Below are 13,445 nucleotides of genomic sequence, written 5' to 3'. Positions count from 1 at the left end.
ATTCAAACCTGATTTTAGATCCAACTCTAGACTAAGTCTAAGTATGAGAGATTTGGGCACTTGTTAATATTTTTTTGTAACATTAACCTCTATGACATCTAAATAAAGATACTTTTAATAAAGATAAATATTTATGTCACTTAGTCTTCACTTGAATTTGGTAACTTATGTTGTAGGTTATAGTCAAAGAGTATTATGAGGGTAAATGGCTATGAAGGTAAAGCAGAGTCAGGACTGATGTTAGTCCACATAAATATGGTCATTGGTACAAAGGATTAGAAAGGCACAGTTCCTTAGAATATGCAGTTGAAGGTTTGATGTGTTTGAATAAAGATTCAAAAAATGACAGTTTTATTCAGGAAATTTAAATTCTGTGCTAGTTAAACATTAATATCTACTCAATCTCTTAGAAGCTGAGTCTGTAGAAGAAATAAATTGCACAATCTTACCTAATGAATAAGAAAGCACTGTGATAGCTCAAAAAACTATTAACAATGTTTATAATTATTAGTGTTATGTTTATTTATTCAGGTATACTATAAGTTTCATTTGTGATAAAATATATTTATTTTTTACTTATTCTCAGTAAATAGCATAATGTTTAAATGAAAATTATTTGAACAGTCTGAAAAATGAATGCATAACATGAAATTATATTATCCTCAAAGTTTAGTATATTAGCATTCTTGTCGTCTCACCGAGTTCTTCAGTTCCCAATTTCTATTCTGCGCTCTTTCATTATATTTAAGGAAATATTTAATAGTCTGAATCTTCTTCATTTTGTATTATCTGAAAAAGTTTGAGATCCATATAGAAAATCAGAGGTTTAAAGTTATTTTTAGTCTCTGGCTTGTCTAATTCCTGATGTCACTTATTCAAAGAGATTATACCAATATTTTTACCTGATTTCTTTTTAGTAGATTTAAAGGAGTGGAAGTGTAAGTCTCCAAAAAGATGTTTCATAGAGAAATGGTCCTCAAGAGGTCCAGAAATATGAAAAATTAACATTATCTGAGATTTTACAAGAAATCCAGAATCTCAGCTCCTATTCCAGATCTAGGAAATTAGAATCTCTGGCCCTTTGTACTCTTGGTTTTAACACTGTTCACATAATTATGACACAGGCTTTAGTTTGAGAACCACTGCATAAGCGAAAAAATTGAAAAGGAAGTGAGAGAAGGCAAGAGAGTATTAGGTCTTACCTCCTAATTATACATTTAAAAATTTAGAAACACAACCACTGATACCATTAATATTAAAGTGATAAATGAATCTGATCATATTACATCATTTTGCTCCAAGTAACAAAATGAAAGTCATCAAGCCTCTCCTACTTTGAATCATTTTACTTAATTGCATGCAAAGTCTTCTGAGTTTGCCCTGAAAAAAACACACGTCATAGCAGTAGCATTTCCAGATCTGCCTTAACCTTAATGAAAGGAGAAACATCATCAGCCAAGGTCAAAAGGAAGATAGCTACCAAAAAACACTTCAATAATTACCATAATTAATTACTAACTATTTAAGGGATTATCTTTGAGATTGTGAACAAGGAAAATATGTTGCTGACACCATATCTATTCAAGACTGTGAGCATGGAGTTTTTATCTAATATCTTCCTTTAAGAGAAATAGAACTTTCATTTTATTTGGGGCATAACTGAACACATAGATAATTCAAAGAAACTTATAAGCTAGAGTAGAATTAACAAATACATTTATGGAATTTGCTAGATGTAAGCTCAATATGTAAAAATTAATAGCATTTTCATATTCCAACTATGAACAATTAGAAAAAATACAAAATAACACAATAATAAAGATCAAATACAGAGGGATAAATGTAATGAAAGATGATTTCTACAAAGAAAATTGAAAACATACTGAGACAAAGTACACATAAAAATGTGTGACACTGAGGGGAAAATTCATTATTGTTGACTATGTAAACCATGCCCAAATGCTCTAAAAATCACATGAAGCTGTAACCAACATCTCAGCATGTTTATATGTTGATTGGTAATTTTTTTCAGAGTTATATGAAAATATAAAACCAAGAATAGCTGTAATAATGTTGAAAGAGAATCACAAAACTGAAGAAAAGTCAGATAAAAAATTTATAAACTTACAAATTAACTAAAAATTTCAATAAATGATAATAAACATGTCAGTGGAATAGAACATATACTCATTAACACACGAACATACATACACACTCCATACACATAGTAAATTCCACTAATGTATGACAATGTTTCACTTTAATATAGTGAGGGAAATAGTAATTTACCTGTAAATTGAACTTGTCAATTACCTTAGCTCTTTCCTGACATTATATACAGAAATAAATTTCAAATTGAAATATAACTTAACTGTGAGAGCCAAAACAGTAAGGTTTTCAGAAGATAATACAAAAATGGAGCTTAACGATCTGGGGGAGGACAAAGGTTCTCTTTAAACAAAAAATTTAAACCATTAACAATAAAACAAGATTGGTAAATTGAATTCAATGAGCAATGAGAAAATCTCCAATAGAAAACTTCTACCCAACACACACACACACACACACACATACACACACACACACACACACACACTTTTGCTGTAAATAAAAACATCAATAAGAAAATTTTGGTAACTCACTTAACAAAAGAGTTATGTATAAAAGAGGGTATCAATAGTCACTACACTTGAGAAATTCACTAAGATCATTAGACATTAGGAAATACGCAATTCAATTTAATTCCAGTGAGATAATCTATATGCACCATAGAATGATTACAGTTTAAAAAATACCAAATGTTAAACACCGACAAGTGTATGGGAAGTATAGAACTCTGAAATATTACAACTGGAAGTTCAATTTATACAACTATTTTAGAAAATTCATTGGTAGTATTTACTAAAGTGGAAAATCTACATTTCCTATATCCCTCAAGTTCCATTCTCAGATACATATACACAAGTAAACTGAGTTTATATTTGTATTTAAAATGTACCAGTATGGTCATATCAGCTTTATTTGTAATAGTAAGCCAAAAACTAACTAAATATTACATAACAACACTTACCACACATCAACATAGTTGAATATTATATGTTTGTATGTATGTATATATATGTATACATAAACATACAATGTTGAGTGAATAAGAAACAAGAAAAATACAATTTCATTCTGAAACTTCCACAATATTAGCTTATGGTAATAAATTCCCAGAACTATCTGATATGATGATAATAAGTATCTTTGTGGAGGCTAGTAGCTAAGGAGTATATGAGAGAGGTTTCTGAGATTCTATCTGGTATTATTTTATGGTGTGTTCATCTGTAAAACTAATCTAGCTGAACTATTAGGATAAGGTTAAATCTCTTACTTTAGGTTTATATATTATACCTGAATAAAAACTATTTACTCAAAAAAGTTAGATTCAAGGTATTCCAGAATAGTCTAAGAGATAATAATCTAGAGAAATAAGAGTTGCAGTAATAGTGAACAAGGTGGCATTGAAATAAAAAGCATATGATATGAAATTAATGATAGCTAATTATAAAGTTGTAGCTTAAAATGTAAATATACTTTCAAATATCTACACATGAAATAACAGCACAAATATCTTTAAAGACAACAAAGAAAATGGAAATAAGTATAGACAGTACTATATTTTAATTCACCTATTATTTGTTTGTGACAGGCCAAGTAATCAGAGTATATTTAATGACATGAAAGTCTTAAAGTAACACTTATGCTACTTAATGCCACAAATTTATCTTAATTAAATTTGGGCCAAAAATATAAATTGCCTAATACAGAGACAATAATGCTAGAAAGTCACAACTTGTGAAAAACTATGTGATGCATGCAATGAAGAGTTTCAAGGGAAATTTAGCATTGAATTCTTATATCAACATATAAGAAAGAGAACGCATAAAAATTTAACCATATGAGACAGTTGAAAAGAAAAATAAGATATACCAAATGAAAGAAGTAACTAATAAATATAAAAGCAAAAATTAGTAAATTAAAAAATGAAATATAAAACCTATTTGAGGTACATAAAAATTAGAATACATCAACTGTCGGTCAAATTAAAGAAAAATAGAATCTCAGCTTTTGTATTTGTTTGCAAAATTACTATAATGAAACTATTTTTCTTTAGAGAGAAAAGAGGTATATAAAATAAAATTACAACAGGTAACTGACTTAGTTGATTGATGTTATCCAAATGTTAAATAATCCCAATAGTATACAAACTGTTGGGCATTAAGTATTCTTAAAAGAAAAGATCAATGTCTGGTTACAAATACTTCTCAAGAAGATATCACAAAATTAAAGCTTTAATTGAGAAAAATATTCAAATTACACATCACAATGAGATACTCTCTTACCTTATGAAAAGGTAAAAAAAATTGATATTAAAAAGGATACCATAATAATAATACCATAGAAAAAGAACAAAGTAATACATGGATGGTTTAAAGAAAAAAAGATTTCAAGAGCTCTTAAGCGTATAAAAAGATATTGCCCATCACTGTAGTAACACTGACATATCCTTTTTACATATTAGGTGTGTAAAAATTTTTAAAAGTGACAACCAATATTTGCATACCATTTCTAGGATAAAAATCTTGCAAGTCTTAAGGACAACAATTTGGAAGTATCTATAAAAATCAGACAGGCACATATTCTTTTACTCAGAAACTCTAATTTTAGGAATTTCTCTCATATAGGTAATCACACATATTTAAAAAGAGGTATGTGTTAAGATTGTCATGACACCATTGATTATAATAGCAGAAAACTGACAAAACTAAATGACCATTAACAGATCAACTGAATAAATTACAGTACATGCATATAATTCAACATCATATAACCACAAAAAAGAAAGCAGAAATACTTAATGAAATGAAACTGAAAGACAAGTTACATTGTACAGTGAGACAAGCATGCTACAGCAAAGTGAAAAAAACAAGAAGCTAAATAGAATTTTTTTAGTTTGTTTACAGATACAAAATGCCTAGAAAGGTAAATGAACTAATAATATTATTTTTCAGGAGGAGAGAAATAATGTCTGGGGACATGATGGGAAAGACAGTTCTATTCAGTTTTTTTGATGTTTAAACCAGGCAAACACATTACTATTTAAATTCAGATTGTGGATGAGAATTGAAGGTGAAATTATATAGATATGCCATAGGATACTGCACTATATTTTAAAGATTTCTATCTATGAGAAAATGTGATTTCAATAATATTTTAAGAAAATTAATTTTGCTATATGACAGTGAAATGGATTGTAAAAGGCAGTTGGGAAAGCTGAGATATCTGCTAGAATATTGTTTTAATACTCGGTATAAGCTGATTTAATTTTTAAAATTAAGATGGTGCCAATGAGAATGCAAAAGGAAGAGTAAATATGAAAGGAAGTTTTTAAAATAAAAATCATAAAATAAGAACTAAAAGTTAAAAGAAATATTTACACTAGACTAAGTTCAACATAACCTAGTTTCATGAAAAATAAGAATAAAAAATAAATAACTTTTAAAAGGTGGAAAAGTGTTCTAATTCTAAATTAATTTCTAAAAATCTACATTTATGTTTTACTGTTTAAAAATTTATGTAAATTTAAATAGACACTAATTAAATAAAAAGGTATTATAATGTTTTGTTACCCCGTATAAAAGATGAACCATTTAGCATCAAAGTGATATCTGATATCTTTGGTGCTTAAAAATTTATATATTTATACAATTAATTATAGAAAAATCATACTAATCAGATAAATAAAATTTTAAAAGTAAGCAAAGATCTATTTCACTGCCTAAAGGTTTTTGTTAACTCTTTGTTTTATATATTAAAAACATCTATAGGAATCTTTTGTCTCATTTTTAAATATATTTAAATGGGCCTACATTTTACCTTGATGTTTCACTCTATACCATATACTGTTTCTTTCTTTGTCAATCAATCTCAATGCTTCAAAATGGCAGTCTAATGAAATGGTTACATTAGCTCTTGTACCTATTTTATGTATTTCCTACTAATTCATTTCTAGTCCCAGAATGACAAAGTTTCTGTATAATATTAACTATATTATTTGACACTTATTAGACATTATTGATTTTTCTACAAAATAAACTTTTAACAAGTCTTTAAAATTGCTGCACTCAGACTTCTGATTTTAATTTTATTTTGGGTCATAAATATTTTAAAAAAGCACTTACAAAAATACCTCCAATCAAGTGGCTCCAATCTCAATTACTACTACTCATAATGCAAAATTCAAAAAAAATCTCAGTGTTTGTAATTTTGCTGTGTAAATCAAACTTGAAAAAAATCTGTATGGGGGGGGGTAATGAGTCATGTTCTGCCTCTCACCAAGGACATAGAGAGTAACACTTCAGTCCGAGCACTGCCCTCATCCAAACAACATACAGTAGTGTTTGTGTCAGCACATTAAAGCATTTGTCACTGTGCCTTTTTCATTTTATTTGTATAAAATATTATAATTATGGCTACAAGGAAATTTAGTGTTACCAGCAATAAAGCTAAGAGGAAAACTTTGAGAACCACGATACAGTTAAAGAAAAAACTCATTGTGAAATTTGTTAAAGTCTTGGAAAAATGAATTTATAAGTATAATTTTTCAGGCCTCAGAACTAATTATTTGGTGTCCCATTATTTCTTATTGCAAATATGTCCATTTCCCACAATTTTGGGGGTCTGAACATGAATTTGGAATGAATTTAGTTCAGCAACCAAGATGTCACTACATTTCTATTCATTTATGAAATCAGATTTGTTTAGGTTAAATTTCATGAACTGAAATATAACTACTAAAACTATGAATTTCATAGCATAAGAATAATAAAAATAAAAGAATGATCATTGCAGTGAATTATGAGAAGTTTAAAAAATACCATTCATGTTTACCTGAGGTGGGAGATTTACAGCGTTCAAGTTCCAGAGGAACTGGACTGTCATTCAGCTCAGTCAAACCTGAAAATACAATGGCATTAAACAAGTAATTAAAAATAGACTACAGAAAGATATAAAAGCCCTTTATTTTTAAATCAGTTAGACACTTTAAGAAAAGATCTAATTTCATCAGAAAATAAACCAAGAATAAAGAGAAATATAAAGGGGTTTTAAAAGATATAAAAAATGCTCTACTTCAGGAGAAAAGGTTATTGGCTTTTAAAAGATCTTCCAAGAGATGTTTCAATACCATAGAAAAGAAGTGCCACAGATTTTAACTTTCATATTTATTAAAGTGCAGTATTACATACTAGGTGATTTATACAGTGGTGCAAAATTCTCTTTCTTTCTTTTTTTTTGAGACAGAGACTCACTATATGGTTCAGGCTGGCCTTGAACTCACTATGTAATGTAGGCTGGCCTGGACCTCACAGCGACCTCCTGTTTCAGTCTCTTAAATTTGGGATTAACAGGCATGTGCCACCATGCCTGACTAAAATTCTTTCTTAGAAAAATTACTAAATTTATATCTAAAAGAAATGAGATTTCTAATTTTTCACTTTCTATTCTATAATTTGTATTTGTAAACAAACCAAAAGATTTTTAAGCTTGTTTCATGTAGTTTTCTGTGTTGTGCTTGTATCATCACAATGTATCTGTCTTTCTATTCCATGACTATCTTGATGAATATAGATTAATATATATTTTGCACCTGTCACTACCTACAGGTCAACATTTCTTTGTACTTACACAAACCTGGATGGTATGGTCCTCTGAATACTAGGCTATATAAATATTGCTTTGGACTACAAACCTGTCCTGCATATTAATGTATTAGAGGCAATTGTGACACAGTGATAGATTTTGTGTATCTAAACATAGAAAAAGGGATGCTAAAAATGTAAGGTGAAAAAAACTTTGGACCTCCTTAAAATCTTCTGGAACTACCATAATATATGTAGTCTGTCATTGATTGAAACGTAGCATAAAAACTACACAGATTTTTATATACTTTATTATTCTGTGTTAATATTTCAATTGTTTCATAAAATTTTGTGTACCAATTATAGGCACTTGGTTTGCTCTATTTCTTCAAAACTGTTAATGCTCGTTCACTAAATTTCTATTTATAATCAAAAACACCTAACTCACTGATACCAATATTAGTATAAATCTGGAAGTAGATATTCTTTAATCTAAAATATAGAACATATTTTTATCCTAAACATATAAATTGGATAGGAAAAATTTTTAACTAAATATGCAATACATATTAATCCATAGGGATGCAATAGAAACAACAGGCAATTCTTGAAAGTTTATTGACCAACAGACTTTGTTATCAGCAAGGAAAATAGCAAATGAGAAACAACAGATTAGAAACAGTAAGTTATAAAGAGAAGGGGACTATTTGAACTAGAAACATTAAGTAACTTGGAACAATAGACAACTGTAGGTATAGAGAACAATGTTAATGACAGTAATGAGTTACCTGGAATTGTTTAATGAGGGAAAAGGTAAAAGTACAGAACTCATAGAGACTTTGACAACATCACTATTGAAATAGTTTATCAAATTATTGAATGCCTAATGTTCCACATGTTCTTTGTTGTAACAGTAATTATCTCATTTTTACATCTAATAATACTACTGTTTTAGGGAAGTCATATTATTATATTCATTATACGGATCAAAATCCATACACTGAAGAGATAGAAGAATTTATATTTTTTCACTATATTTAATAGGTATGATACAAAATAAAGTATATGTTAGAGTTTTGCCAAAGATTTCAAATAAAAATTTGATGGTTAAAGAGCTAATGTCCATTTATCTAGAAAAATATCACATTTTCTATTTCTGTACTGTCATTTGAAATGATTGTTTTCCCTAGCTCCTGCTGCATTCACCTGATTATCTGTTCAAAAGACTTACTAACAGAAAAACTATTTCTATGTGATAATTTAATATACTGGATATTTTACCATACACTGAATATTTTACATCAATCACCATTCAATTGTTAAAACACTATTTAAAAATGTGTAAGTTTTTTCTGATTACAGTTGTAATTGTTTGTATAGAAACTTATAAATAGAAAAGTAAAAGGGAGGAATTTTTAAAAATTATATAATTTCATCATAGTTTGGAATTATTTACTTCATTTCATGATTATTTTTAATCCAAAAAGTATCATTTATATTTTTCCATATATAGTTTTATATAGTGTTTCCATATAGCATTATCTTAAAAATAATTTCCCTTGCCACTAAAATATCATCAAATCATTAAAGAAATGTACCACAATTTTTATTTAACATTCTTATGTTACAAAACATTTAGAGGTCTTCCAGTCTTTACTATAGTATGATGCTGTAGTGATTTGTGTGGAAAAAGTCTTTGGCTTCTTTTTAACAGTGCTGGTGACTGAGTCTAGGGCCATCACACTGAGCTATGTCCCTAATCCTTAGTCTATTTTTTTTTTTGAGACAGCATTTTGCTAAATTGCTGAATTGTCCAGACTAAGTTGAAACTTTTCACTTTCCCACTTCAGCCTCCCAAAGTGCTGGAATTTACAGACATGTAAACATCTGGCTTGTTTGCTTGATGTTGTTTATTTTTGTTTTGCTATCAAATGTACTTATTTTTCCATGATAGTATGACAGAGGCTGTACATTTTGTAGTCTCATCAGTAAGTTATGAGTTCTGGCTGTTGGACATTCTCATCAATAGTATTACCTATCTTAAAAGTTTTAGTTCTTTCACTTATGGTATTTTCCTATGATTTTAAAATTTCTTTGGTTTGATTTATAGTCGAAATTTTTTACATGCTTATTGGCTATTCAGATTTTGGGGGCGGGTATCAGGAATTGAATTCAGGACCTTGTGTTTGCCAGGCAGGTTCTTAGGCTGTTGAGCCATATCCCCAGCCTCAGATGACTTTATTTATGATATTCTTATTCAAGGCTCTGGATAATTTTTTGTTGTTGGTTTTGGGTAATTTAACTTTTTGTTAATTTTAAAATACATTTTAGGTAGAAGTCGTTTATGAGAAGTAGACAATATGAATATTTTGAGTACATGACTTTTCTTTTAATGATTTTTTAGATGATCAGAAATGTAAATTAGTTGGATGTAATTTACTTTAGAAATGTAATTTACTTTAGATGATCAGAAATGTAATTTACTTGAAGAACAATTTATCATTTTTCTTTATATTGTGATTTGCTTTTTATTGATAAGTAATCACTGTCAATCTCCTGGTAATGAGAATGTTATTCTATGTTGTCCTCTAGAATTTGATTTTTAGTTTTCATTTTTAGGTCTATCACTTATGCCAAGGTAATTTTTGATTACAGCATGAGGTGGATATTAAGGTCCATTTCTTCCCTCAAATGCTTGCCTATAGAGTTTTTTCTTTGCTTTTATGGATGCCATACATATGTGGGTCTATTTCTGGGCTATGTATTCTCTAATCATTAGTTTATGAATTTTTTATTAGCATACTATCATAGTTCATACAGTTTTACAGTATTTTTAAAAATCAGATGGAGAAATATTCCAACTTTTTTCCCCAAGAGTTTTTAGAATTACTAGATTCTTTGAACTTTCCATACATATTTTAAAATCACTTTATCAATTTCTATAAAAGGTAAGTTAAATGTTTGGATTGTTGTCTCTTTATACGACAACTTTAAAAAACTGAGTCTTCCAATCTTTAAATATATTGTATCCTTCTCCATTTAAGTGACATTCTAAACATTTCCTTTCATAATGTTTTGTACAATTTCAAATGGAGGTTGTGTATGCAGAATTCTTCGTTTCTTATTTCCTTTTTGCTCTTTTGCCTAGTCTTTTATCCATTATTACCAGCAGTATATTCCAATTTCACTCAAGTGTTGAATTTTTTTGCTCCCTTTGATTACATAAATTATTGCTTTCATATTTTCTAAGTCTTGTAAGGTTTGTATATGTTTATAATTGCTACTGTATCTTCTTGGCTTATATATCATTGTTATAAAATGTCCCTCTTTATTCTAGCAACAATGTTTTTCTTTAGAAACTGTTTTGTCTGCTGTGGGTTACAAATATTTACAAGATTTTTTAAAAAATATTTATTTATGGTCCTGGGGTTAAGTCTAAGGCATTATGCTTTCTAGGCAGGCAATGAACCACTGAACTACAACCCAGCCCTGTTTGCATTATCTTTATCCTTCTACTTTCAACTTATTTGTATCTTTGAAACTAAAGTGTGTCTGACAGATACCATAAATATGAACCTTAATTTTTAAAAAATTTCGTCACAAAATCCTTGTCTTTTGGGTTGTGATATTTAATGTTGTTACATATTTGTATTATGACTGTCATTTGCCTTTTGGTTTCCTATATGCCTACTTTTTTCCTTAAATCTGTCTTTATTTACTTGTTTGGCATTATGTGAATATTTTTCAGTGTAACAATTTGATTCGTTTAATGTGTCTTCCACAATGTTTTTTGTAGTTATCTTAGTGGTTGCTATAGGGATTTCCATATATATATCTTCACATATCAATCAATTTTAAAAAGATACTAACTTATTTCCAGTGAGACAGAAAAAAGAGCTCCATTCCTTTTGATACGCTTGTTAGTAAGCCTATCTACATATATTACAAACATAAAACATATAAAATGGAATTATTACCTCATATAAGTCTATTCCTTACATAAAAGTTGAGAATACACACACACACACACACACACATTGACTACCTTATGATCTGTTTTCATTTGTTCAATCAAACACAACTTTGCTTCTCCTACTTTCTTTGTGCTAAGACTGACAAAGATATTGCAAAGATATGTTATAGATGTGAGAATCATAATTATATTCAGGCATATTGTTGCATAAATTCCCTTAAAGATCAGTGAAAAAAACATATGCATTTATGCAGTCTTTTATTCTTGCATAATAAATAAAGTGCTCTTTTGTTTCTTTGGGTATATTCTTGACTGACCTTTCTTTTCTTTGACTACTCTGAGTATGTTAATCGACATCATCATAACGTTAGCAAATAAAGAGATTTAACATTTCACTTATAATCTTTAGGCATATTTTTTGAGTTGCTTGTTGCCCTTACTTACTTACTTACATCAAATAAAATTCTAAATCATGGTAATAGTGGACATCCTTCCCTCCTTACCAGTTTTAATTCAGTATTTTATAATAAAATATAATATTATCTATAGGCTTTTCGTAAGTAGGATTTATTCAACTCAGGAAATGATCTAATGATCTAGTTGAGATAAACAACTAGAAAGAGTTTTCTGTTTTCTTAATTCCTAGAAATGTTCACATAAGATTGATGTTACTTGTTCCTTAATCTTTGATAGGTTAATCAGTGAAGACATCTGGGGCCTATAGTTTTCTGTGAGGTTAATTTTGAATGAAAAAAAGTTAATTCAAAGTCACATATTTTCTAATGGACTGGGTGTCAGTTTCGGTAAGTTTTGCTTTTCAAAACATCTCTTAATTGTATTTTAAATAAAAATTTCTAGACAAATTTTTGATGTTACTTTGCCATTTTTATTATCTGTAGACTCCATCATGGTGCTTTTTTATCCCTGATATTTATAATACGTGGTTATTTTTTCTTGATCAATCTCATTAGGGATAACAGACTTTATTCTCTTAAAAGATTGCCTTGTGGTCTTTTAACCTACTCTATGTTATGATCTTTGTCATTTCCTTCTTTAGCAGTTTCATTGAATTAAAAAACACCTACCATGTTGTAAAAATACCTTTCAGACATATGGAGTCATGGCCTTGGGTACTGCATATGGTCTGTCATTCATTCCTCTTTGCCATGGTTGCCATGATCTGCTCCCCAGCTTCCATGAATTAAGTTCTCTTAAGTATCAGTATATGTATTAAACACTTTCTATTAGTTTTTATTAATTCAAATTTCATATGAATAAAATCAACAGTATGTATTTGCTTTTCTAGTTTCCTTTACTCAGCATAATTGAGATTCATGCATGCTGCATTATTTGTTAACAGTATATACACTTTTATTGTTTTTAATGTATAATTATATAAAGTACAGTTTGCCTTATCTGCTGACCTTTGAGAAATTTAAGTTCAGTTTTGATTATTACAAATAAAGCTGCTTTAAGTGCCTTTGTAAGGATATAAACATTTTTTATTTGTTACTCTAGGGTAAATAGGAGTAAAATGGTCAGATCATACTATAGATGTGCATTTAATAGTTGAAAAAACTGGACAAACGTAGTTCTTCCACATACTTTTCAGTACTTGGTATGATCGTTCTTTTTAATTTTAGCTACTCTAATCAGTATTCATCACCTTACATTTTTAATTTGCACTTACTTAGTGATAAATATTTTAAATATATTTTATACATTTATTTAGCATCTGTATATATTTCTTGTGAATTGTTTGTTAAAAACTATCATTCATTTTTATT

At 28.8% G+C, this 13,445-nt stretch overlaps 1 protein-coding gene across 7 annotated transcripts in view; it reads right to left on the bottom strand.

Moving 5' to 3' along the window:
• Stxbp5l (syntaxin binding protein 5L) overlaps nucleotides 1-13,445 on the bottom strand; it is a 375,791-nt gene that overhangs the window by 76,193 nt on the left and 286,153 nt on the right. For all 7 annotated transcript variants that reach the window (XM_063225050.1, XM_063225052.1, XM_063225055.1 and 4 more), the window contains one exon: nucleotides 6,937-7,002. In XM_063225050.1, the coding sequence (XP_063081120.1) occupies nucleotides 6,937-7,002 (66 nt within the window). The remainder of the gene's footprint in view (nucleotides 1-6,936; nucleotides 7,003-13,445) is intronic.

Source organism: Cavia porcellus, unplaced genomic scaffold (genome assembly GCF_034190915.1).
Source record: "Cavia porcellus strain 051 isolate PalLab524CR breed Dunkin Hartley unplaced genomic scaffold, mCavPor4.1 scaffold_15, whole genome shotgun sequence".
NCBI classification, from domain to species: Eukaryota; Metazoa; Chordata; class Mammalia; order Rodentia; family Caviidae; genus Cavia; species Cavia porcellus.
This window is presented reverse-complemented; position numbering and strand designations above follow the sequence as displayed.